Source organism: Gracilinanus agilis, chromosome 5 (genome assembly GCF_016433145.1).
Source record: "Gracilinanus agilis isolate LMUSP501 chromosome 5, AgileGrace, whole genome shotgun sequence".
Taxonomy (NCBI): Eukaryota; Metazoa; Chordata; class Mammalia; order Didelphimorphia; family Didelphidae; genus Gracilinanus; species Gracilinanus agilis.
The window spans coordinates 310,199,354-310,225,641 of record NC_058134.1 but is presented as its reverse complement, the minus strand read 5'-3'; the positions used below and the strand labels follow the sequence as shown (position 1 = coordinate 310,225,641).

The following is a 26,288-nucleotide window of genomic DNA, read 5'->3' as shown; positions in this document are numbered from 1 at the left end:
GGGGCCGGAGTGGCGGGGGTGGTGGCGGCGGTGGCGGCGGGCTGCTGCTCGCGCTTGCGCTCGCACCCGACGAGTCGGGCGCTGGCCGAAGCGCAAGGGGAGGGCAGGCGGGTGGTGCGCGGCGTGGGCGCGGACTGGGCCCGGAACAGATAGCTCCGCCCCGAGAGGTCCTGGGCTCCCAGCGGCGGCTCCTCCCCCGCGCCCCGCCCCGCCGCGCCTGCGCACGAACCTTCTAGAAGCCCCCCGGGCGAGCTCGTGGCTTGCCCAAACGAGCAGCCGTGCTTAGCACACACGCCCCCGCTACCTCCCATGCTGCTGCTGCTGCTGCTGCTGCTTCCCGGCGCTGGAGGACGCCCATGAGCGGGCGGCTGGGGGCAGGTGGCTGGGCCGGCACTCAGGCGCTCTCCGAAGACAGCCCTGGTATGGCGTCGGGCGGGGCCGAGCCCTGGACGGCACAGGGACGGATGCCTGTGACGTCAGCGGCCCGCGACGCGCGCCGCTCGGTTGAAAGCCCCGGCTGGCCCAAGCCGTCTGCGCGGCCAAAAGTGCCTCGGTCTCCCGGCGACGCGGCGCCTTCCTACCTGCTCGCGGTAGTGGCTCCTCGCCCGGACGCGTGAGGGGCTGACTGGCGGCCATGCCTTGGCTGCTCTCGGCCCCCCGGCTCGGGCCCTTCGCCCGGAGCGCCCGCGGCCTCGCAGGTTAGAGCCGAGTCTTCCTGGGGGGAGCACAAGGAGAAACTGAAGCCGGGAAGGGGGTGGTCAGCGAACCCGACCCGAACCCTTCTCCCGGCTTGGGAAGGACGTGGAGGGGCCCCGAGTTCCAGACTGGGAGAGATAGCGGGGAGGGAGGAGAAAGAAACAAACCCCCCTAGTTTGGCCACATTCCTGGAGCTTCGCTTACCTGATGGGCACAGTGACCCGCCCGGGCTGTCTCCACGCCGGCCCCACCATCTGCCTTAGGACGGAGTAGCAAGGAGGAGGCTGGGAACAAAAAGGAGCCACGGAGGAGACCTGGGGCACTTTGAACCCCAAGTTGTGGCGGCTGCTAGGAAATGGGGTTAGTCGATCTCACTGCCCGGGAGCTGGGTCTGAAGCCGTAGGAGCCTCGAATCCTCCGTTCTACTTAATGGAACATAAGAGCCAAGAGGCACTTGGTAGACGGAAGGATTCCCGTAGTCTAGGTCAGTCCTCCAGTCCTCTTTTCTGTGTGTGTATGTGTGTTTTTTAACCAGAGAAGGACATTGAGACTCAAGAGTGAAATGATTTATCCAGGGTAGTGTTTTCTACATATCCTTGCCACATTCGCAAATCTGATCTCTGGGGCACTCTCCCATTTCTCCTCCATCATTCTATAAATCACAGGACCCCAGGATGCACATCTATCCACCCGCTTATAGGCCAACTTGAATTCAGTCATTCAGCAAACAAAGTACCTACTGTGTGCTAAGAGCTGAGAATACAGGCACAATCATTGCCATCATCAAGGAACTCAACTTCTCTGTGGGGGACACACCTACTCTTGAATGAGGGGATCTGGGAGGAGAGGGCAGTAGCTGGTGGAATCGAGTCCAACCTGGAATAGTGCTGCCGCCAAAGAATTTAAAAATTTGGATCAATCAGGGGAGATGGAGAGGTCTGTGGTGGGGGTGAGCAGGCTGCTGTATAGAGAAAACTTGAGAACTGAAGACTAGGAGTAAAGGAACAGCACCAAGGGACTGGATGCAGATGACCAGAGAAGAACTTAAAAGTGAACAGCAATGGGAGAGTACAAGGAAGGCCTTCTGTTGTTGGGAGACTCTATTGTTGTCCTTGGGAAGGGGGTGGGGGGCAACAGACAATCAGATTGTTCTCTGCATTATGTCAGCATTGGTCTCCCTGCTAGAGTTATCCATCCTGTGGTTATCCAGTGGCTTTCCTGTCTCATTTTCCCCCAAAGAAGTTACCTAGCTATCTTCTCTTTTCCGGGAAACCAGAGTTGGGTGTAGACCCTTTCTAAGGCCCCTCCCAATTCAAACTATGATCTTTCCAAACTACCTACCTTGGCTCACCACTGAAGAGCCACCATCATTCAACTTTGTGGGAAATTGGGGAAGCCAGACTATGACGACTGTCATTATTATATCTGTCATTAGGATTTAACAGAGATTAATAACTCATTTCTATGGCACTTAAAAAAATTGATAAAGAACATTCTTTAGCTGACCTGTGAGGTCAGGCACCCAAGATCACATAGTTTACAGTAAATGGCAGAGCTCGGACTTACGACTCTCCCAACTCTTAGTCTAGGGTGCTGTGGGTATCTCCCTCATTCACTGTCTAAGGATGTCTAGAGTTGGCCTGAAAGATGTGGCTGGCCATCCTGGTGCTTGACCTCTCTGACTGGATCAGAGACCGCAGACATTTAGACTGTAACCAGGCCTTTGCCAAGCCTTTCTATGACAATGCTGCTCTTTCCAATCCATGATTCTTTTTGCTCATCACTCAACTGTCTCATTTTTAGATGGCCAGGAAAGAATTTTTGCTATACTTGCTCATCTAGTTTAGCCTGTTTTGAAAGGATCTCATGAATTTATGCAGGAAAAATGGAATATAGCTTGAGCCAAATTAGATTCCTTGCTTGGGCTTGGGGGTGGAGGAGGTGTGAAGAGCATCTACTGAGGCCTCAACAGTAATCACTCACACTTCAGAGATAGGTGGGGCAAGTAGTATTGTCCCCATTGGATAAGTGAGAAAGCTTAAGGGCTGGGCAAAAAGATAAAGTGACAATCTGGCACTAACAAAGATGGAATCCATTTGAATTCTGGTCTAGACTCTTTAAGATTATATATGTACTAGCTCGGCTGCTGCTCATTAAGGATCTACTTGGCATTTCTATAGTCCTTTCTTCCCTGAGTGGGGAGGTCAGTGGGACTAATGTCTAATGGAAATCAGAGCTGACTTTCTCTTCTTAACACCTGGACCTCGATTTCCCAAACTTCAAGAATGTGTGTTACCAGCAGAATGTTTGGAGGAGAGTCTAGAAGCTGGATTGAAGTATAACTAGGACTTTTGTGAACAGCATCCCTATTCAGAAAAGCACAGTTAAAAATGTGGCAACTAGGGGCAGCTAGATGGACAACTGAATAATATATAGCCAGGCCTGGAGATGGGAGGTCCTAAGTTCAAATCTGGCCTCAAACACTTCTCAGCTCTGTGACCCTGGGCAAGTCATTAACCCTGTTTGCCTAGCTCTTCTCACTCCTCTGCCTTGGAACAAATACTCAGTTTCAATTCTAAGACAGAAGATAAGGGTTTGGGGCTTTTTTTTTTTTTTTTTTTTTTTAATGCTTATTTGTATGCTGGTTCACCTAACTTATCTGTTTGACAGGATACTTTTTGAGTGCTGTGGATAACGAGCACCTTCCAAACCACCAACAAACTCCTTTTTAAAATAAAACCTTAGCTTTTGTCTTCAAAACTGTAGTGTTAATTAATTCTGTGACAGAAGAGTGGTAAGAGCTAAGCAATTGGGGTTAAGTGATTTGGCCAGGGTCACACAGCTAGGAAGTGTCTGAGGCCGGGTTGAACCCAGGACAGGACTCACTATCATTGAGCCACCTACCTGCCCCGCAACATTTATTAAACAACACTAAATTGCACGCCAAGCAAGCCTATGCTAAGGGCTAGCAAATACAAAGACAAATTCTAACACCTGTTCTTAGAGCAGAAGCCCACTGGCCACTACTTTAAGTCCTATATAGAACATTTTGAAGGCATTTTTTTAAAAAGGTAGTTTGGGTATTCTTTGGATAAAATATATGATCCAAGCTTCTCCCTATCCTGAAGAGTGTATAGAATGCTGGACTTGGTGTCCGGAAAGCCTGGATTTGAATATTGCTCCTCTGGACTGTAATGACTGTATAACCCTAGGCAAGTCACTTCATTTCTCTTAGTCTCAGTTCCCTCTGTAAAAATAGGATCCTAAGAGCACTTCACGGACTCGTTAGGATCAAAGGGTTACATCATTTTAGTCACCAGAAATGTGACTAGAAGTTTTCCCTCTCAGATTTGCTCAACCCTTGCTACCATTTGAAATGAGCGACTTCCCAGGATCCTGCCCTCTCAGAATCCTTTGGAGTGAGAGCAGGCCTTTGGCCCTGCCTTCTCTTCTCCAGGCCTGGCCTTCCCAACCCTGCCCCCTCATATACAAAATGTCAAGGGTTAGGAAACCAAAAACCAAGTGGGTTGAAGGGCACTCACTTTTCTCCACCCCTGGAAGGCTCAGGAACAGCTTTTCTTTGGCCATATTCAAGTGACTCACAAAGTTGGAGAATCATTTTCATGAACAAATAATGCTCTTTGCAAGCCATTTGTTTATCAAAGTGCGAACCCTAGATTATATCTATAGCTTCCTTCCAAAACATCTCAAATTCTAAATCATTGCACTTGGTGTTCTGGTTCAGAAGAGATTAATTTTTCCACCCTGGCTAGAGCTATTGGGAAATTTGTGGTATAGTGCAGAGCCCTGGATTGGAGTCAGGATTTGGGTTAAAATTGTGGCTCCTCTCTGGCCACGTGACATTGGGCGAGGTGCTTGCCTTACTTTATATGTGAAGGGGTGTGCAGGAGTGGGGAAGATTAGCATGGTCCCGGGTTCAAACCTGTACTGATGCGTATCTACCCATAGTAGAATCCACACATAGTAGGCACTTCAGCGCTGGTTGAATTGAGTGGAATTAAAATGTAATAACCTTCAAGAATCAGCCCAACAGTATTTATGTGCTGTTCACACCATCTATAAAGCCCCTTGCAGAAGCCAGGCATTTAAGGATTCTTTAAAAGGTCCCATTTCCTGCCCTTGAGGAGTTTACAATCTAATAGGGGAATATGTTATGTACAAACCAGTGGTGCCGGTGAGAATATGATAATAGCAAATGAGAAGTCTAGAAAAAGGGCTCTAAGGAAATCTGAGGAGGGAGAGAGATGGCTTTCAGATGGACGGGTAAAGGCCTGGCAGGAATAGAAGTCAATATGGGGGGAACGGGGGATGTTATTCCAAGCTTTGGTGTCTAAGCCCAAGAAAAGGCATGAAGGTGACAGAGTACAGGATGAGTGTGAGAAACCCCTGAGAGTTGTTCAGCCAGAACCTAAGTTGTAACTAGATTCCAAGGAGGCCATTGGTAAAAAGAAAAACCCTCATGTGCATCCAACTATCTAGAGTAGCATTTTTTGTCATGGGAAAGAATTAGCATATTATTATATATATTCTATAATATAATATTAAAATAGATATCCATAAATTGGAGAAGTAACAAACTAGTTATGGTATGATGGAATATATTAGCATCCTCTAAGAAATAGCAGATGTGGGGCAGCTAGGTAAATCTAGGCAGATCTAGAGACCAGAGGTTCTGGGTTCAAATCTGACCTCAGACACTTCCTAGCTGTGTGTCACTTAACACCCCCATTGCCTAGCCCTTGCCACCCTTCTGCCTTGGAACCAATACATGTTATTGATTCTAATATGGAAAGAAAGGGTTAAAAAAAACAAAACAGATGCCACAAATCCAGAGAAGCATGGGAAGATCAGCATGAAACAGGCAGAAGGAAGCTGTCAGAGCTGAGAAAACAGCAGACACATTGACCCCAAGGTATTTGTTATCCCACAGAAATTCAGAGTAAAGCTGAAGACCCAATATAGCTTAAGAAGGGAGACTGGAGAAGATGTTTCTGTCGCTTGATGTACTATCCACAGGCAGGGTCCATTGCAGCTTCATGGATGGACAGATGAGTGGGTGGGTGGGTGAATGGATGGATGGATGGACGGACAGACGGATGGACAGACAGATGGAGCAGCTGTGCTAATTTTTTTCCCCTTTTGGTCTTCTGTTTTATGGGCTGACTCTGGGAGAGAGAGAGAAGGAAGGAAATTGGGAAAACTTCGGTGACTAAGGAAAACAAAAGACATCAATATGAAAACTTATTTAAAAACAAAAGCTGCAACGTGAAATAAGGCCAGAAAGTGAAGTTGGAACCAAATTAAGGCAGACCTCGAATGCCAAGCATGCCAGTGATGACCTTGGTGGGCTTCCCCCAGGAGCCACATTTTCTTATTTCATCAGCCTGCTTTGAAATTCATTTCCAAAAAGCCAGTGTCTGATCACCCTCACCCAAAACGCTACCAGTTCAGTTTAATTCAACAAATATTAAATGCCTTCTGTATGCAGAGCTCTAGAATCCACCCAGTTTGTGTGAACTGTAATGGCTTACCTCAAAACTAGTCTCGGAAGTCAACAAGGATCTTTGGTCTGTGTAGTGTGTGGTTTTCACGTCCTTTGTTGCCCTCTTGCCTTTGGCATTGTTTTTTTATCTGTTTTCATACTAAAGCAACTTAAGGAATTCTTTCTTATTGTAAGAGAAGGGCAGGACAACTTTCCCTTTGAAGCCTGTAGTAGGACTGCTTGGAATATATCTAGGTAGAATGTAAACTACTTAAGAGTGGGATTGCTTCATTCTGTTTTTGTATCCTAGTGCTTCCCCCAAGGCCTGGCATATGTTAAGCAATCAATAGATGCTCATTGATTAACTGTATGCCATAGACCAATTCTAAGACCGAAGAGCAATAAAGGCTAGGCAGTAGGGGTTGAGTTGACTCTTCCAGGATCACACAGCTGGGAAGTATTGAACCCAACATTTCCCATCTTAGGCCTGGTGCTCTAACCACTGTGCCACCTAGCTGCCCCTATGCCATAGACCCTTGAGGCCTATTCATTTTCCTTCCTCCTCTTTACTCTTTCCGTAGGGTGCACATCTTGTTTAAAGAGGAGGTTCTCCCTCCAGCCCATCCCACAGAGGAAGATGCCCAGCCGCTACCTAGGCCAACCCAGCCCCTTTACACACCCACACCTTCTCAGACCAGGTAAGGAGTCCTTGACTTCAAGGCAGTGATCCCCCCAAATAGAGTAAAACCGCATGAATTCGTACTGATTAGGGGGTGGGGTTATGAAAAGGACAAATTCCATGATGCTTTGAACAGTGGAACACCCTAGTAACTTGAGCTGCTAAGTGTTTCCCAGTGTAGCCCTTCTTGCCGGGCTTGCTCTCCTGAAGGAGTAAGTCTTCACTTTGACCCTTTGAGGAGTGCCTATTTTATATGGGAGGACCCAGAGCAGATGGACAGACAGATATCAGACAGGCTGAAAAGGGGCCTATGTTGCATGACCGTCCTGGCTGTCCAGGAATCATTTGGTAGGCACCTGCTAGGTTCTAGGCTCTGGGCCTGCAGGGTCAAAGCTGAAGCAATGCCCTGAGCAAGACCTCCAGAGGCAATGGCCCCACCCCAAAGTCCAACCTGGATGGAAGGAGGCTTTTTTCCACCTCCCCCTACCCCTGGTGAGAGTTTTTCAGACCCGTGAACAAAGGTGAGACATGAGGAGCAGAATGTACGGTGAAGACAGTGGACAAATAATCCTCTTGGGAGTTCAGTGGCCAGGGTGACGTCATTTTTGGTGTTGCTGAGATGTCTGTGCCATGGCTCCAGGAACCACGAGTCCTTATTCTCGGAGAGCTTCCATTCTGTGGGAGAGAGGGCTTGGCATCTCTCACACACAGATGGAAAAACCTCATCAGAACTGGCTCTGTCAAAGAACAAGTCAGAAACAGTCAACAATTTCATGAAAGAGACAGCATGGCAGACTTTAGGGGAAATGTTATGGGTCTCAATACTTCAGTAAAGCCAAGAGCAAAATTGGATGCATAACAAACAAATGTCAAATTCCCAGTGAAACATGAAATTAGAAATATGGAAAACCAAAGGATAGAGTAATAAAAGTAAGACGTGGAGTGGAGTTTATAAGAAGATAGGCGAGCCATTGATTAATTGTTGAAATCTATTTATCTCCAGATAATCTGATATGGACTTAGTTGATAAGAAAGTAATGGGAGACAATCTTGACTGTTAACTCATAGCTGCTTCTCCCAAGTGTCATTGAGTCACAAGTTTATTATATATGAAAATTCAAACTCCCTTTCACCCACAAGCACAGAGAGAGTTTTTCAGCCCCGGAGACATTGCAGTGAGTTTAGACAACACACAGAAACCTCAGAAACTTCAAGGGGAAGATAAGAACCAGGCTGGACCTTCAGCTGTGTGATTATCAGCAAGCTAAGTCTGAGAATACCTTTTCTCAGGGGTGAAATGCCCCAGCTAACTAAGGTTTCGGCCTTGGCTGCATTTCTGACCAAAGGGGAAGAATGTTAACCTCTTGACTACTGGTTTGGTAAGAGCTTAAAGCTTTCCAATAAGAAAAGTTGTGGATTAGAAAAGGAGTCAAAAGAGGAGTCTCAGATTTTTACCTATTTGAGACTGTTTCTCTTATTGGCTTCTCACACATTCACCCTTTTTGTTTAAATTGAAGAGGGCATCCACCTGTTGGGCTGTGCAAATTTCTCTTAGGAGAGCCAAGGGAAACTTTTAATTTACACAAATTTGGGGATAAAAAGGAAAAGAAGACAAAACCAATGATCCAATGATTGCTAGGCACATTGACAAAAAGCCAATTAGGGGACCGTCCCCTTTGGCATAACAGTGTGCATTCAAGACAAATGCATTCAATTAATTTGATAAAAAAAAAAAAAGAAAGAAAGAAAACCCATGACCGGCGTTAAAATCACAACCAAGGAAGAGGAAATGAAGTCAATTATTAGTTCTTTCCCAATTATAGGCCAATCAATTTGATAATCTAGGTGAAATAGATGAGGAATTAAAGAAATCTAATTTGCCCAGATTAACAGAAGAGGAAATAGAATAAACAACCTCACCAGAAAAAGAAGCTGAACAAGGACTGGCCCTGACAAGTAGAGCTTCCCTACCCTGAGCTGGAGAGGACCTGGGCTCTGCTGCCCATGGGGTGCTGGCAGAGAGCTGCTTGTTAGCCATTTCAACTGGAACATTGTAGGGGAAAGACCTGGCTGGGAGGTTCAGTTCTACTGCTGGTACATTGTGTGATCTTGCATCTGCCTCGATGAGCCCTAAGGTCACCTTCGAATCATAATGTTCTAAGAGTCTTAAGTTGATGTCATCCACTGGTACCGAAGTGTGTTTGGTCCATTTTTTTAAGTTCCTATTTTTGACAACTGACTTCTCTTTGGGGTCTTTCCCATTAGAATGTGAGCTCCTTGAGGCCAGGCAGTACTTTCTGCACTTCTGGGAATTCTCGGCCTTTAGGACTGTGCCTGGCACTTTGTTGATGTCTTATCCGTGCTCGTTGATTAGCATTAGAACAGCCCTTTGTTACTCCAGAGTAATTTTTTTCCCTATCTGTGCATGATTGTCCCTGATTGATGGCTTCCCTAGTCCTTAGGGAGAGGAACCTTTGCTGCCATGCCTGATTGCCCGTAGCTCCCTTCAGCCAGTGAATGTCAAAAACAGCCAGCAGATGGCCCTCGAGCCAGAGGGAAGGCTTCCAAACAGGCAGGCTGAGTGACCATTTCTAGAATGAAATCTGCACTACCTTCTGGAGCTTGGGGCAAGATGAGTTAAATCAGCTAGCTGCCGCTACAATGTCATGTCCCTCTCTTTCACTCAGCGAATGGCACCAGGGCTCTCAGTGAGGGCTGGCCTTTGGCTGGCAAACCCTTCATCAGATTGGAACTCTTGCTGCCAGGAAGTCTCGTGAGACTCAGGAATTGCAGCTCCCCACTCAAGAAAGCAGAGGTTTTCAAAGCTGGAAGGTGAGGTGAGTGGTCCTTGAGCAGCTCTCAGTTGAGCTCTCCCTCTATCCACAAAAATGGAGATGACCTAGTTTAGATCAGCTTTGAAAATCCTTGATTTCTTGAGGCAGATGACATTCTGATGGTGAGCTGCATTTGCCTGACCCTCTCTGTGCTTAATCCTATTGTCAGTGTGTGAGTTACATGCTTCTGGAGAATCCATGGGCTCCGCTGAGGGGCATCAGGTACCTGGCCTGATGCCACCCCCTGCCAGAAGGAAGCATGTACTGTCAGGTGAATCTTTGAGAACACCAGCCAGCTCAGAGCACCAGAGAACTGTATTTTGGAGCCTGGCAAAGTCATCAGGCTGAGGGCATTCCAGAAGCCCAAATCCCCAGCCTAACTCCTCTGACCTTCTTTGCTGGGGATTTGTTTTCCCTCTCTCACCTCAAAGAAGTACAATTTCTAGAAACTTTGGATCCGTTGTCGGGGATGGATTTTAGGAAAAATTCAGAGTGTAGCAAATATTTTTAGTGTCCTTTACAGATCTAAAGTCACCTTCTTCGTCTGGACCTAGAAACTGTGGCCTGGGTTTGGGATGGTATTAAAGGAATAACCTATATACCTAGCAAGGGTTCCCTGTTATCAACTCTAGTGGCTCCCTGTTGCCTCCATAAATCATCTCTTCTGTGTAACTTGTAAAGCCCTGCATGAGCTGGCAGCCCCCTCCCACCCTTCCATTCTAGCCCCGAACTCTTGGATCCAAGGACACCGGCCTCCTTGCTCTTCTCTGAGCATGTTCTTTGGCTGGCTCTCATGGCTGGCCCTCCCGCCTGACTTCTCCAGCTTCCTTCATCTCCTGATTCCCCTTAATCCTAACTCCTTCCCTTGCTTGATTTTTCCCCCAGTGTATTCTGTATATATCATCTGCATGTTGTCACCCTTTAGACTATAAGCTTCTTGAGAATGGGACATCTTCTGCGCATTCTCTGTTTCCACAGTGCTTAGTCCAGAGTTGCATAATAAATAACTGACTGACTGGCTGCCATACGCGACTGTATTGTATTTGTGTTGGTAAATCTGAAAATCACATACACCATAGCTCACTTTGGAGGTGCCGTGGGTGCCCCAGGGCTGACCCAGCTCCCCGTGGATGATGGGTGCCTGGCTGCATGTCGGCCCCCTTGGGCGGGCCTCCCACACCTCAAGCCTCAGGACTCTTGAACTGCTCCTGGGAAAGTACAGTAGAAGGGGCTGGGGGCACCCAGGAGAAGATCCCAGAGCCATTAGCTCTGACAGATTCCACTTTCTGCAAATGGCATCAAATTGGGCCTAAGAATTATTGGAAACAAGGAGCACCCGAGGCCTTCAGGGATTCAATTCTCAAGTTTATCTACCCAGGGATCAGCATACACCTTCTCCCATACTCAGGGCTGGGGAGAGAAGGCAGGAGATCCAGCTAAGTTCCCTTTAAACTCCAGCTGCTTAAAGCTGGGGACTTACTGAGAAGTGTTCACACCTTTCCCCAGGCTTCCGAATCGGATTCTGCATGAGGCCATGGCTGAACTCAGGAAGTCGCTGGTGGCTGGTTTGTGGCGGAGGAAATTGGAGAGACTTCACTTTTGCCAGTCATTGGGGGAAACTGGGGGACTAGAATGGCAGAATCCCCTTCAGCTCTCTTTCTGTAGACCAAGGCTCCTAGAAGGGAGGGCTCACAAGAATCAGGTTCAGGATTTTGACATCAGTTCCCTTCAGAGACCCTCAAAGATCAACAATAAAGTCTTTGTTCCTTGAAAAAGCCTTAGGCTGCCAGTTGCCAAAAGGGGGGAAAATGTAGTAAAACCCCTGGGCCGCCAGGGGGCGCTTTGGAGGTGAGAGGAGCCATGGCCAGGCTCAGACAGTTAAAACATCTGGACTTAACCTCAATTTCTTTGTCTGTAAAATGAGAAGGGCTCCCCAGTAGCGCCTCCATACTGCTCTTCTCCCTCCTTTAAATGGCCAGTTCCAAACTTGTCATCCTCCCCGGCAGGCAGCAAATGCAGTTGCCTCTTTTTCTTTTAAACCCTTATTTTCTGTCTGAGTAACAACTCTGAGACAGATAGGCAAGGACCAGGCAGACGGGGCCGTAGAGCTAGCTAGCAAGGGTACCGCCCTTTTTTTCCTACCCGATTTCCCTGAGAAGTTGTCCCCTCCTTAAGTTTCAGGTGACAAAAGGAATTATATTTGTCAAGACGATTTTCTTAAAAATGAACAGTAATACTGAGAAAAAGAACAGTGGGCCACATACCGTCTGACTTTGGAGAATGTGTTACATGTTCACTTGTTACATTTTCCAACGGCTCAGGGTTTTCTTGGGAAAAGAAACCTTGTTGGATTTTCTGTTCCCCTCTCTCCCCTCTGGCAGTTTTGTACTAAAGTAAGCCTCGTGGAACACTGCTTCTAGAAGTGAGATACAGCAGGACTTTGAAGATGCAAGCTGATGAGAGGAAATGTTTTTAGAATCACCCCGTATTGAACTACAGCGTACCTTGTGAAGTCCTGCGCCACGTCCCTGGTCCAAGCTCAGGACAGGTTCTGTCAAACTCTTGGCCTGATGTGCTTCAGGACACACTATCAGGAAGCAGCTGTTCAGAATGGCTTCGTCCTTGGAGTCTGTTTTCAAACTTCTGTAAAACTTATCTCCTCTCCATAGTCGTTCCTTCTGGGGAAATCGGGAGAAATTCTTTTCTTGTTCTCTTGAGTGGGGCTGTGGGAGAAGTTCCTAGAAAAAGAAGCCTCCCAGCTGGCTTCAGCCCCCTCGGATGTGCAGGGAAGCTCTCCTCCCTAGACTAGACTGGGGGTGCCTTCTGGCAACACGGAGTGTTGGCAGGGGGAGCATTTATTCCCAAATAAAGCACTCCAGTTGGTTAAACAACAAGTTAATAGCCTTAATCACCTGGTTGCTCCTGCCTGCTTCCCCGTGTTGAGTACAATCCTGACTTTTGTTTCTTTCCACTTTAGAGCCCATTTATGATTTGATAAGGTGTGAGAATGCCTGCCCAGCTCCAGGCTTATCAGCTGGAATTCATCCAAGAATGCCATTGGGACTTGTAGGCCACTGTCCAGAGTGTCAAAATTGCCAAATTAACCCCTAAGGTGCACGTTTTTTGCCTTAGCCTTTTTTCCTCCTTTTTTTCTGTAAATGAAAAAAGGGGTCCTTTGCCTTGTGATTACCTGAACTTCAGTGTGATCATGTTTCTTTAAATGGTTAGTGGGCAGCTGATAACTAATACCTTCGCACCATAGCAGCTAGCTTTACTTCTGCTTTACTTACTTTCTTTGCTTCTTCTCAAATACTGCTCTATGCTAGAAGATTTGAGATGGTCCCTGCCCTGCCACTAATTAGCTTTGTGAGCCTGGGTAGGCCACTTGGTCTAAGCCTCAGTTTCCTCATAAAAAATAAGGCTTGCAGCTCTGTGACCCTGGGCAAGTCACTTGATCCCCATGGCCTACCCTGACCACTCTTCTGCCTTGGAGCCAATACACAGTATTGACTCCAAGACTGAAGGTAAGGGTTTAAAACAAACAAATAGATAGATAGATAGATAGATAGATAGATAGATAAGTAAAAGATAAGGTTTGGAGTGGTTGATTCTTATGGCCCTTTCCACCTCTCCTGTTTGATCTTTTCCACACATATATATGTGCCTAATGTAAATGTAAGGCTGTTTGAATGAATAACCAATCCTCCTTTGAATTTGTTTCACCCATCTTCTGACCCCATGCCTTTTCACTGGCTTTCTCCTGTGTCTGGAATCTCTCCTTCCTGGGCTCTGCATCCCAACTTCCTTGGCTTTCCTTCAGGTCTCAGCTATCATCTCCTCTTCTGTAAGAAGCTCTCCTTTTCCCCTTGGATGCCAGCACCTTCTTCCTGAGGTCTCTATCTTATTTGTACATTGTCATGTGTCTGCTCATTGTTTCCTGTTAGATGATAAACTCCTAAAGGACAAGCAGGGACTGTTTTCTTTCTTTCTAGCCCCAGCGTTTAGGCCATTGGCCAAACATATTATGGGCTTGATCAATGCTTTCCAGTTGAGGGTGGTCAGTTCTGTTGACAATGACAGTTGGAGGTAGAGCAAGGATGGGTGAAATTCACAGAGAGCCCAGAGGCTTCCACATAGCCATATTCTCCAAGGTGACTCTTGTGGGACAAATTGGTGGCTCTCTCTAGGCCACAGGATAGAAAAGAGCAATGAAATGACCAGAAAGCAAATAGGGATAAGAAGCAAAAAAAAAATGAGAACAACCCAAGAGAGTTAGAACAAGGCCTGGACTCCCTTCCCACCATGGGAATTCAGAACACTGTGTCACAACTCAGTTTGGAGCCTTTTACTTGATGGTACAAAGTCTTCCATGTCTCTGCCGTGGCAAAGTCCATCCTTTTGAGCCAGACATAATTATCAGGTGGTACACGCAGGGAGAAAAGTGCCATTTTTTAGCTTTCCAGTAAGAAAGTAGTCTGGATCCTAAGATCTCTAAGTGAACTTTTTTTTTTTTCCGTGAGGGTCAGACATGATATGTAATATTTATTGCCTTATCTCTCACATAGCTGTCCATTTCCTGTGAGAAAAGTCAAACATGATCAGCCATATAGAAATATATGTTCTTGATGAACTCTTTTTTGATGCCCCTTCCTTCTGTCTTAGAATCAATACTAAATATAGGTTCCAGAGCAAAAAAATGGGAAGAGCTGGGCATGAAGGTTAAGTGGCTTGCCCAGGGTCACCTAGCTTGGAAGGGTCCAAGGCCAGATGTGACCCCAGGACCTCCAGTCTCCAGATCTGGCTATCTATCCACTGAGCCACCTAGCTGCCCTGTTAAAGAGGTGAACTCTTTTTTTTATTTTTTTTAATATTTTATTTTTTAGAAAACTTTTCCATGGTTACATGATTCATGGTTTTACTTTCCCCTTCACCCCGCCCCCATAGCTGACACACATTTCCACTGGTTTTAACATGTGTCATCAATCAAGACTTATTTGCATATTATTGATAGTTGCTTGGGTGTCGTCATTTTGAGTCTATATCCCTAATCATGTCTGCATCAACCCATGTGTTCAAGTAGTTGTTTTTCTTCTGTGTTTCCACTCCTGCAGTTCTTCCTCTGAATGTGGGTAGCATTCTTTTCCATAAGTCCCTCAGAATTGTCCTGGATCATTGCACTGCTGCTAGTACAGAAATCCATTCCATTCGATTTTACCACAGTGTATCAGACTCTGTGTACAATGTTCTTCTGGCTCTGCTCCTATCGCTCTGCATCAGTTCCTGGAGATCATTCCAGTTCACATGGAATTCCTCCAGTTTATTATTCCTTTGAGCACAATAGTACCAGCATATACCACAATTTGTTCAGCCATTCCCCAATTAGAGGGCATTCCCTCGTTTTCCAGTTTTTTGCCACCACAAAAAGTGTGGCTATAAATAATTTTGTACAAGTCTGTTTATCTGTGGGGTACAAACCCAGCAATGGTATGTTTGGATCGAAGGGCAGGCAGTCTTTTAGAGCTCTTTGGGCATAGTTCCAAATTGCCATCCAGAATGGTTGGATCAGTTACAACCACCAGCAATGCATTAATGTCTCAATTTTGCCACATCCCCTCCAGCATTTACTACTTTCACCTGCTATCATTTTAGCCAATCTGCTAGGTGTGAGGTGGTACCTCAGAGTTGTTTTGATTTGCATTTCTCTAATTATTAGAGCTTTAGAACACTTTCTCATGTGCTTATTGATACTTTTGATTTCTTTATCTGAAAATTGCCTATTCATGTCCCTTGCCCATTTATCAATTGAGAAATGGCTTGATTTTTTTATATTTGTATATTTGTATATTTTTTTTATATTTGTATATTTGAGTAATTAGACTCTTGTCAGAGTTTTTTGTTATAAAGATTTTTTCCAGTTTGTTGTTTCCCTTCTGATTTTGGTTGCATTGTTTTTGTTTGTACAAAAACTTTTTAATTTAATATAATCAAAATTATTTATTTTACATTTTGTAATTTTTTGTAACTCTTACTTGGTTTTAAAATTTTCCCTTTCCCATAGATCTGACAAGTATACTATTCTGTGTTCACTTAATTTACTTAGTTTCCTTCTTTATATTCAAGTCATTCACTCATTCTGAATTTATCTTGGTGTAGGTCAGTGATTCCCAAAGTGGGTGCTACTGCCCCCGGTGGGTGTTGCAGCAATCCAAGGGGGCGGTGATGGCCACAGGTGCATTTATCTTTCCTATTAATTGCTATTAAAATTTTTTAAAAATTAATTTCCAGGGGGCTAAGTAATATTTTTTCTGGAAAAGGGGCGGTAGGCCAAAAAAGTTTGGGAACCACTGGTGTAGGTTGTGAGATGTTGATCTAAACCTAATCTCTCCCTAATCTCATAGTTGTTTTCCCATTCTACCAAGAGGTGAACTCTTAATGAAATCTATCCTAAGAGAAAAAAAAGCCCTGTGGTCCCTCCTGGCCCATAATCCTCAGCTTGACTTCACCTGACCTGGCCTTCAAGAGCTTTAATCCACTTGCCCCATAACTTCTCAATAGTCTCCTCTAGTATATGCAAGCTAATGTGTTTTTTTGCTTGCCTGGAGGCTTGTCTTCTCCCATTTGCAGATTACATATGGCTCTCTTGACTCTATTTCAATAGAGCTTTACTTGGGAAGACTGGCATGTGGATATGACAGTTGTATAAATAGAATTTTGTACCCTTGGACTTCACCTCCCAGAATCTCTTTCCCTTCGTCCCCATGTTAAGTGCTTATGTTGTATCAATAAAGTTTTGTGTATCTCTGCGCGCTCTCTCTCTCTCTCTCTCTCTCTCTCTCTCTCTCACTGTCTGTCTGTCTGTCTGTCTGTCTCTCTCTCTCTCTCTCCCTGCCCCTGCCCCTGGAGTGCGCAGCTAGGAAACTGCTCTTTACTAAGGCTATCACTTTCCTCAACTTCAAGTTATTATTAGTAAATCTTATAAAAATATAATACTTGGAGTATTGAATATTAATTTTTAATCTTACACAGTGCTTATTACAATGAGACATTAAAATCAAGCAAATGAAACCATTCTCAGCATCATCTATTTTAGAGATCATTGAAGCCACCTGCTTCATTTTAAATAAGAAGAAACTGAGCCATAGACATAGATTCTAGGCTTGCCTAGAATCATCCTAGGTTTTCTGGATAACAAGTCCTGGGCTCCATCCACTAAACCTCGCTACCTCAAGGAATTCATAATCAATGCTACATTCTTTCTCATAATGATAACAACTCATGGTTCTCAAATGCCTTACTCTTGACTGCTATGAAGTATATTCATTGTTCAAGCTCAGGTATTTCTATCACCTTTTTTGGGTGAGCAAAATGAGGTCCATGGGAAGAGCCATCTAGAATCTGCTCTATTCCTCAGTGGACATCTTTTCCTTGGATTTTTGGTCCTCAGAGAGTTTATGACCACCCCTCTTCACGCTAGACTGGCCTAGTGTCTGTGTGGTTGACTTGTCTTCTTAGATGAATGAAACCCTATTCCCATTTTGGCCTTCAAGGCTTTTCCCAAGTTGGGAAGTGCCTGCTGCTTGACCATGGTGGTCATTGGGATACCTCAAATGTCTTCTTGTCTTTGAGCCTGCCTTCCTTCCTTTTGGTCCTGGCCATTTTAACCAAAGCACATTTGATTTTGAGATTATAATGACTAACCATGGCCTCATTGGTAAAGTTGCCTTTTACACCCATTTGCCCTAGACTACTGTCTATCGCTTCTCTTCTCTTCATAGGCCACATGACCTTCAGAGGCTAGATTCCGTCCCATCTTCCTCCCCTAAGTTCCATTCAGCTGTGGTCCATCTATTTGGTCTGAACTCTCCAGTGGGAACACTTGGGCAGCTGGTGTTCCTCCACCTCCATCAAATTCCTGCTCTTAGTTCATGAGCTAAAAGCAATAAGAGAAGGTACATCTGATGCCAATAAGCTGTGAACTTGGTCCTTTTCATTATGTCTCCCTTCTCCACACAGTGGGTTGCTAAAATCCAGGTGTCCTTTTTTTTACAGAAAGTTTCTTAAAACAGTTCCCATGTAGACAAGGTCAGGGGAACTATTATGGAGATGATGGGTAAGCAGAATTCCAGGCAGAGGGAAAAGTACAAAAAGGAGGCTGTAAGATTAAAAATTAATACCCAAATACTTCAAGTATTATATTTAATAAGATTTATTAATAATAACTGAAATAAAAAGCTAGAGTAAAAAAGGGTGCTAACCCAGCCTTGGTCACGAGAGAAGAGAGAGAAAGGGCAGGCTTATAGCAAACTTATAAACATTACGTAAGGAACACTACATGGATGAAAGGAAAAGGATTCTGGGAGCTGAAGTCCAAGGGTTCAAAATTTTCTAAATACAATCCCCCCATGATCCTTTTGGGAAACCAGCCTCCCCATTGAGATCATTTTAAACATAATCAACTTAAAACTTTAAAGATTTTTAACTAAAGATATATACAATATTGCAGTTTCTAAAAGGAAATTACAATAATTTGGGTTATAAAAGGGAAATAAAAGAGGAAAAAAACAAAACCAATGATTGTTACATTGACAAAAAGCCAATTAAGGAGCAGTCCCCTTTGGCATAAGAGTATACATTCAAAATAAATGCATTCCAACCCCGCATTGTTCAAATTCACCATATCTCAAAGCTCACTCTGGATTTTTTAGTGTAGCGTGTGGTCTCTGCAGGTATCTTTGTGGCACCTTCTCCAAAAAGTTAGCCTTCTGGATTCAGGGAGGTAGCAAGTTTCTTATCCTAAAATTACTCTCAAAAGAATTTAAACTTTGGATTATAGGATAATAATATATTTGGTGACAAACACAGGGATAACTCAGGGATGAATGGCTAAGTTATGAGGTATGTGAATCAATTGACAAAAGAAATTAAAAATATCAAAAAATCCAAATAAAAGAGAAAAAATAATGTGGATGAAATATAAAATATCAAAGTCTTATGTCTCAAAAATCTAAGTAAAGGAAAAATAAACCTATAACAGGTCTTGAATCAGGACCCAATTAAAGTGATTTATGTAATTATGCACTTACCCAATCAGTAGCCAGGACTACAGAAAGTTTGCCACACTGTGAAAGACAGAAAAGGGACTTGATTTTAACAGCAAATGGGAAATAGCATTTCCTGGTCTGATTTTTACCTTTTCTCTAAAGGTTACTGGAGCCAGGATGGCAGCCAAAGTGAGGTGCTTGGAAGAATGTGGCTCAGGGAAGACCTAACTCTGACATATGTCAAAACGGCTGCAACCTCCAACCTCGAACCCCAAACGAGTTCCAAATCCTCTTAGTTCAAAATTTCATCAATCCCACTGGGATTGGTTCATCTCTTTGACCTTGTGCTCGATAGGCACTATGCAGGTTAGCTTTGTGCTTCTATGGCACTGTGCAGTGGCTCTTTTTGTTTTCCCTTCTAGAATCAGACTGAATCATTAAGCAAAGTCCCATAATTTTTTCAAAACAATGAATGGCATTATTTCTATAGTCTAAAGCTTTTTGGGTATGCATTGACATTAGAGTTAAGGGATGTTTTTAAACTTACCCTAGTGTAAAATTTAAAAAAAGTTGTTTTAATATTGATAACAAATTCAAAAAATGAGAGAAAAAAGAAAACTCAAATACTGTATTACACATACAAGGAAAAACAATAATAAAAGAGTTTTAAAAATTAAAAAATATATAACTTATAATCAGTGACACAAACACACACACACACACACACACACACACACACACACACTGAGTCAGCCAAGGAGAGGTAGAATACAAAGGCTCCTTACCCAAAATGAAATCCATTTTCTTTTTAACTTGGCCATGAACCACTATGTGAGTGCAAATGATTTTCACAGAGTAACAGCTTTATAAAACAGTAGTATAGCAGATAATGCAAAAAAGTACCAAAATTCACAAAATTCACAATAGCCCAGCTAATGACAATAGCAAACAAACCCACTATCATATAGGTTTCACATGAGTCTCTATATAGCCACTTGCTGTGTGATATTTAAAAAACTTATGAACTCATGGATACTTGTCACAAGTTCTACAGATGTAGCAAATCTTTCAGCCATAGCAAAGATATTTTTAACAAAGTTTATTACTGCCATCATTCCAAAATTTGGCAGAAGAACCTAGAAAAAAACACAAATCTCTGTACTGCTAATGAAAACCTTTTGGGGTCTAAAATGTCACCAAGAATCTAGATTGTTCTAGTGGTGGTAGATTAAACTGAAGAGTTAAAATATCATACAGAAGCTACTTAGGCTTCATACTTTATAAAAATTTTTGTGGCAGAAACTTCTATTTTGTTCTCTACCTTTAATTCAACATTCTTTATCATTCAGAAGCTACCTAGATATCTAAAAATCATTTCTGAAGACCCCTTAAAATCAATTGAACTCATTAAATTATAAAATTAAATTTTAAATTATTAAATTATTAAATTTATTAAATTCTCCAAAGGTTTTATACAGGTTGCAATCAGTTTTGATGGAGTTCATCCATCATCATCTATGTGATAATTAACAAAGGCAAAAAGGCTGTTAAAGCAACATGTATGTAACCTTGATGGATCTGGTGACAAACCCAGCATACATGAGGAGTTATGGTTTTGTCACTGAAAAGGATTTGTGCAAGTTGTGTTTGGACTTTCACAATGATATGTTCTTTAGTACAGTCATAGGGGAAAGGTTCAAATAAAAATAATGTAACAATATATTTAATAGGCAAAACACAGCTTAAAATGATTCAGAGTAACAGAAAGATTTTGATTAGATTAATATACGAACTTGAAAAAAATTAAATTTTAAAATAATCAGCAAATACAATAAGAATGACAGGATACAGGCATTGAATTCAAAAGTTCTTTTCTCCATTTCCAATACATTTCTTCACTATTACGGAGGGGAAACAAAACTCAAAGAGTTAACATCAATAAACTTCCAGATCTCTTTAAGGTTCCTTCCCCTCCCCAGTATTTATCATCCATTTGCGTTTCTTTGGTCACAAATCTGGAGTTCCTGATACACGCACTGAGCAGAATCTCCATTCTTCATGTTGAGAGTATTTAAAATTTTCAAAACTTTGTCAAAATATTCCAGTTTGGTCTGTACTTCAAGCAGCCTAGCTTGTTGCTGCATATTCTTGAGAAGTAAATAAAATGGGAAATATCCAATGAAAATAAAAACTGCCAGTAAAAGAATTAAGCAAAGCTAATATGCACTTGTTAGCTCTACCAATTCAAACTGTTTTTTCAGAATTTCAAGCATGCTTTGTAACAACATTATTCTTAAGAGAAAAAAAAAGCTGAATGGAATTCATTTACAGGAAAAATAAAAGGACCCTGACTAGAAGAGGGGAAAAAAATCTTTCAGGTGTTAGGTAAGGGGCTTGGAAAAGTTATTCTCCAATTCCTTCCTCTCTAGGGGCAAAACTTCAAGGGAGAACAATAGGGTATTTGAATATGAAGAACTGGCTTCTCTTGGTGTTTTGGGGTGAGAAGAAAAAAATCAGTCTTATTCCCCCCCCCCAAAAAAAATTTTTTTGGCTTCAGGTTCACCAACTTGGTACCTGCCCTCCCCCCTATGTGGGCTAACTGCTCAGGTGTAGCTCTCAGCCAGTACCGTGGGGAGAAAAAACTGTCAGTTTAAAAATCAACTTGGAAGCTAAAAAGGGGGGTGTGGGTGGTCAGCATGGAAAGTGCTGCTCAGTGGTGTACCAGCTGCATCAGCTGTAAGGTCAAACAGTTACTGCTTGAGACCCAGGTGGGGGTGGGGAGGGGTATAGTTGCAATGTGAGGCAATACTGGCCACACAGATTGGGGAAATATATACATCACCTCCTGCACTGAGACTCAACTCGGAGATAGCAGTGGGAGGCGACAGCAGAGTAGCACTTGGCAAGAGCATGCAGGGTGAGGAGAAACCGCTACCAGGCTCTTGTAGTGGGCGGCAGCAACAACAGCAGCAGTAGTGGGCAGAGCAGTGAGGAACACTAGCTCAAGTAGATGAGTGCGAGAAGTGGCAGGAGAGAAAATGTGTGGCTTGCAAAATGTATCTATTCTTTTCTAAAGCTTAAAAAAATTTTTTTTTTAGAATTCTATTCCTTTGTGGTCGCCAAAATGTAAGTTTAAAAAAACTAATATCCAGATACTCCAAGTATCATATTTAATAAGATTTATTAATAATAACTAAAATAAAAAACTAGAATAAAAAGGGTGCTGACCTAGCCACAGTCGTGAGAGAAGAGAGAGAAAGGACAGGCTGAAGTCCAAGGGTTCAAGATTTTCTAATTACACAAGGCCAAATGAATTTTAAAAATGATTTTGAGTAACAATGAAAAGGTTAGATAATGTCACCAATTGATGGAGGCCCTGAAGGCCAAGCAGAGGAGTTTGGATTTTATTCAGTAGTTGGGGTTGGGGGGTGGGGCAGGTAGGTGGCTCAGTGGATTGAGAACCAGGCCTTGGAGGTAGGAGTCTTGGGTTCAAATCTGGCCTCAGAACCTTCCTAGTTGTGTGGCCCTGGATAAGTCTTTTAGTAAACCTTCATTTCCTAACCCTTACCACTCTTCTGCCTTAGAACCAATACATCATGTTGATTCTAAAACAGAAGGTAAAAGTTAAAAAAAAAAAAAAAGTCATAAAAGGAACCAGTATAGGCCCTTCCACAAGATGGGGCACATGATAGGTAGTTTGCAAGGTGAATTGACCTTGCCCATCCTCCCACTTTGATGAGCCATTCTGTTCATTTCAAACGGTTTAAAGAAGATCCCTCCCCCCAACTCCCAGCTTGATTCTATTGGCTGCATTTTCTCAGCTTGTATGTCGTAGCTACCAGATGATTATTTTTGCCAGTCTGAAATCTGAAAGATGGAGTTTAACATCCTCACTCTCCCCATCTCCATCCATGTGCCGTGGTCATACAAACCATGTTGTTGATGCTGAGTGAGGGTGGAGTGTGTCAGCTGGGGGAAGCAGCCTTAGCACCAGGACCTCCCCAGTGTGTCCGGCTCATGTGGAGCTGTTCTACAGGAAGCCAGGAACCTCTGATTTCTCTGTTGTGCTTGACATCCTCAGATGTGTACACAGAATGTAAACTTTTTCTCAACCAGATTGTTTTGAAATTTTAAGGGAAATACTAGATTCTCAGTTGGTCCAGGCATTTTAGAATGACCAGCTTAGAGTGATATTGGGGACCTGATTATGCAAGTCCATCGGGGGTCCATGCCCATTCTCCTTCTTCACCTGACCCTCTTCCCTATTGTACCCCCTGCTGTGGCTCCAGCCCCGACCCATTTAAACCCTTTCAGCCTTGAGGGTGGAGAAGGGCTGACCCAGAGATAAAAGACCTTGCCCCCCATGCAGCAGTATCTTGGCTTACATGTCCTCTGTCTCAGTTTACCTCATCTGTAACTTAGCCCCACTAATAATAATAATAAACCCAAATCCTGTTTTTGTCTGTCATCCTTAGGCGAGGTGACTCCAGGACTGTCCCAAGTGGAATATGCCCTCCGAAGGCACAAACTAATGGCTTTGATCCAGAAAGAAGCCCAAGGCAAGGGGGGGACTGACCAAGCAGTGATATTGCTCTCCAATCCCACATTCTACATGAGCAATGACATCCCCTACACGTTCCACCAGGACAACAACTTCCTGTATCTTTGTGGATTCCAGGAGCCCGACAGCATTCTGGTCCTTCAGAGCCTCCCTGACAAGGAGCTCCCAGCTCACAAGGCTGTGCTCTTTGTCCCTCGGAGGGATCCCAGCCGAGAGCTCTGGGATGGGCCTCGGTCAGGGGCTGATGGAGCAGTGGCTCTCACTGGTGTGGATGAAGCCTTCCCTTTGGAGGAGTTCAAGCATCTGGTCCCCAAACTGAAAGGTACCAAACAGACACACAAGGCAGCCAATCCCCAGGGGGAGGGCAGGGTGCTCGAGCACCTCTCACCACCACGTCACCATTTTCCATTGAGATCCAAGTCACTCAGGTGCCACTAGATCTCCAGCTGCTGAAAGTCAAGCTGCTAGCAGGTCTTCTCTGGCCCATACGACCAAGACTGTGCCAGTGATCTAGTTCTAGTGAATGGCATTTAATATCTGCCAAAAGCACGTGGGACATCCTTATCCCTTCTAAGGAGAAGCCAGAGAGGGACAGAATTTCAACTTTTTTTTTTTCTTGAGAGTAGGGCAGTGATGAGTCCTTTTTTTGGCAGAGCAGCCATGCAAAATGCAAGTTGAGGCACCAGAACTGATTTCATGTTTGATGAGTGAGACTCCTAAAGGCTGTATTCTTGGGCCTTGGTGGTCAAAACTAGGGACAGAGTCAGGCCTGACTCACTTTGGCTACAAACTTGACCATACCTGGAATCTTTATTGGAGAGCCTTCTCCCTTCCAGCTCACTGGGAGTTGGGGCTCTCTTAGGTAGGTGTACAAAAGAAGACTCATTAACTCTTGGCCCCTAAGGAGGCTGAGCTTCAGCCTGTCAGTTTGGGGTAGCCAATTCCCCAGCCTCACAAAGGACTTGACAGGGGCTGGTAAGTGGCTCCGTGGATAGAGCACCAGGCCTACAGTTAGGAGGAACTGAGTTCAAATATGGCCTCATCCATTTCATAGCTGTGTGACCCTGGGCAAGTCACTTAACCTCTATATCAGGGGTCGGCAACCTTTTTGGCCCTGAGAGCCATAAACGCCACATTTTTTAAAATGTAATTTCATGAGAGCCGTGCAGTGCTCACAGCGCCGCTCCTGTAACAGCGCCTGAAAAAAATGGACTTTATGGCTCCTGCAGAAAGAACCATATCTGGTCCTCAAAAGAGCCAGATATGGCTCGAGAGCCATATGTTGCTGACCCCTGTTCTGTATCCTAGCCCTTACTGCCCTACCTTGGAACCAATAATACGTGGTATTGATTCAAGGCAGAAGGTATGAGTTTTCCAGAAAGAAAGAGAAAAAAGCTGAAGGTGAAGTTTACTGCCACAAAACCAAGGGATGGCTATTGGACTTCCCTGGAACCACATTCAGGAAGCGATGTCAGCTTCATATAGGTGGAAACCTGGCCATGGTCCATATAAGAAAAGTCATTTGACTCACTGCCTCTTGTCCTAGGAGCCTACCTCTCAAACCAGAGGGGACCCCAGAAGCCAGCTGCTTTGACCCCCTCGCTTTACAGAGGTGTCACCCACAGCTCCTAAGAATCCAAGGCAAAATTTGAACCTAGACCTTCCTGCCTCCAAGGCTAGCATTTTCTCTTCCCCAGCCTCAGCACCTCCCCAAGGTCACACTTGTCCAGTTGGCACCTTGGCCTCACTGTTACCACCAACAGATGACCAGCAGATAGGGATTCCTATTCTATGCAGCATAAAGACCCAGCCCCGAGGTTCTTTGCCCCCTTGGTCACCTTTACAGAGCCCACCGATGTCTCAGGGAGTGGGTGCTTCCATGATTTGGGGCCCAGCCATGCCCCAGTCCCAGAGTCTTGTTATCATTTGATCCATTCTGATGGTGACTCTTCTCTCTTCCTCTTGTTTTCTTTGGTTTCCTGTCGGAAGGGGAGACAAGTACAGTATGGTATGACTGGAATAAGCCCTCGCACGCACAGCTGCATTCTGACTACATGCACCCTCTAACTGAGGCCAAAGCCAGGAGCAAGAACCGGGTGAGGACTGTCCAGCACCTGGTGCAGCGCCTCAGGCTTATCAAATCCCCTGCTGAGATAGCTCTCCTGCAGGGGGCTGGCCGGCTCACATCACAGGTACACGGCGGGTCCAGGGAGGAGCTGCCCACGGGGGTCTTCTTTTTAGCATCCTTCTCTTTCGTAATATAAGGAGCCATCCAGCTTCTGAGACGGTGTTTCCCATGCTTGGGAGCTCACAGCCCTGGGAACCTCTCAATGACTTGCTGAAATCTGCCTCCTCTGATTTCCACCATGGATTTGCCCTCGAGAGGTAACTGAGTGGTCGTGCCTTCTCTCATATGCCACCTCTGCCTGGATTCAAAGACACTTCTAACTCACAGAACTGTAGAGTTTAGAGGGAACTCCTGAGTGTCATAAAGCTGAAACCCTCCCTGTAACTTGAATATCAGCCCCAACATCCCATGCCCAAGAAAGGGCAGGCTTCCCAGGATGGAAAGATGGGAGGAGGGACCTCCTTAGAAGTCAGCCAGGCCTGGTACCCTTCCCCTCCATTTTTACAAATTAGGAAACTGAGGCCTCGAGAAGGAAGGTGATCCTAGGGCAGAGTTAGGGAGCTCCCAGACAAGGAGTCTATTACATCAGACCTTACACAAGGCTTCTACCAGATGCTTATTGGACTTACTAACCCAGGAGAAAAAATTGAGATGTGTTCAAAAATAATATTGTTGGAACTCGGGGATGGTGATAGGACAGGGCAGCCAGCAAGTCAGGTTTGTAAGAAATCGAGTCATCCCTTCATTGGTCATTAATGAGAGAAATCTGTCCCAGAGCTCCTAGAGATGACATTTTGTAATTGAGTCCCTCTCGTGCCAAGTGTCTCATAGAGATCATGGACATGG

At 44.4% G+C, this 26,288-nt stretch overlaps 1 protein-coding gene across 1 annotated transcript in view; it reads left to right on the top strand.

The window, feature by feature from the left end:
• The first annotated feature begins 567 nt into the window (after window positions 1–567).
• The window catches only part of XPNPEP3 (X-prolyl aminopeptidase 3), a 41,119-nt gene continuing 15,398 nt past the window's right edge, over window positions 568–26,288 (top strand). The window contains exons 1-4 of the mRNA XM_044679877.1: window positions 568–698; window positions 6,781–6,897; window positions 23,229–23,636; window positions 25,304–25,506. Of these exons, the coding sequence (XP_044535812.1) occupies window positions 635–698; window positions 6,781–6,897; window positions 23,229–23,636; window positions 25,304–25,506 (792 nt within the window). The 5' untranslated portion in view covers window positions 568–634. The remainder of the gene's footprint in view (window positions 699–6,780; window positions 6,898–23,228; window positions 23,637–25,303; window positions 25,507–26,288) is intronic.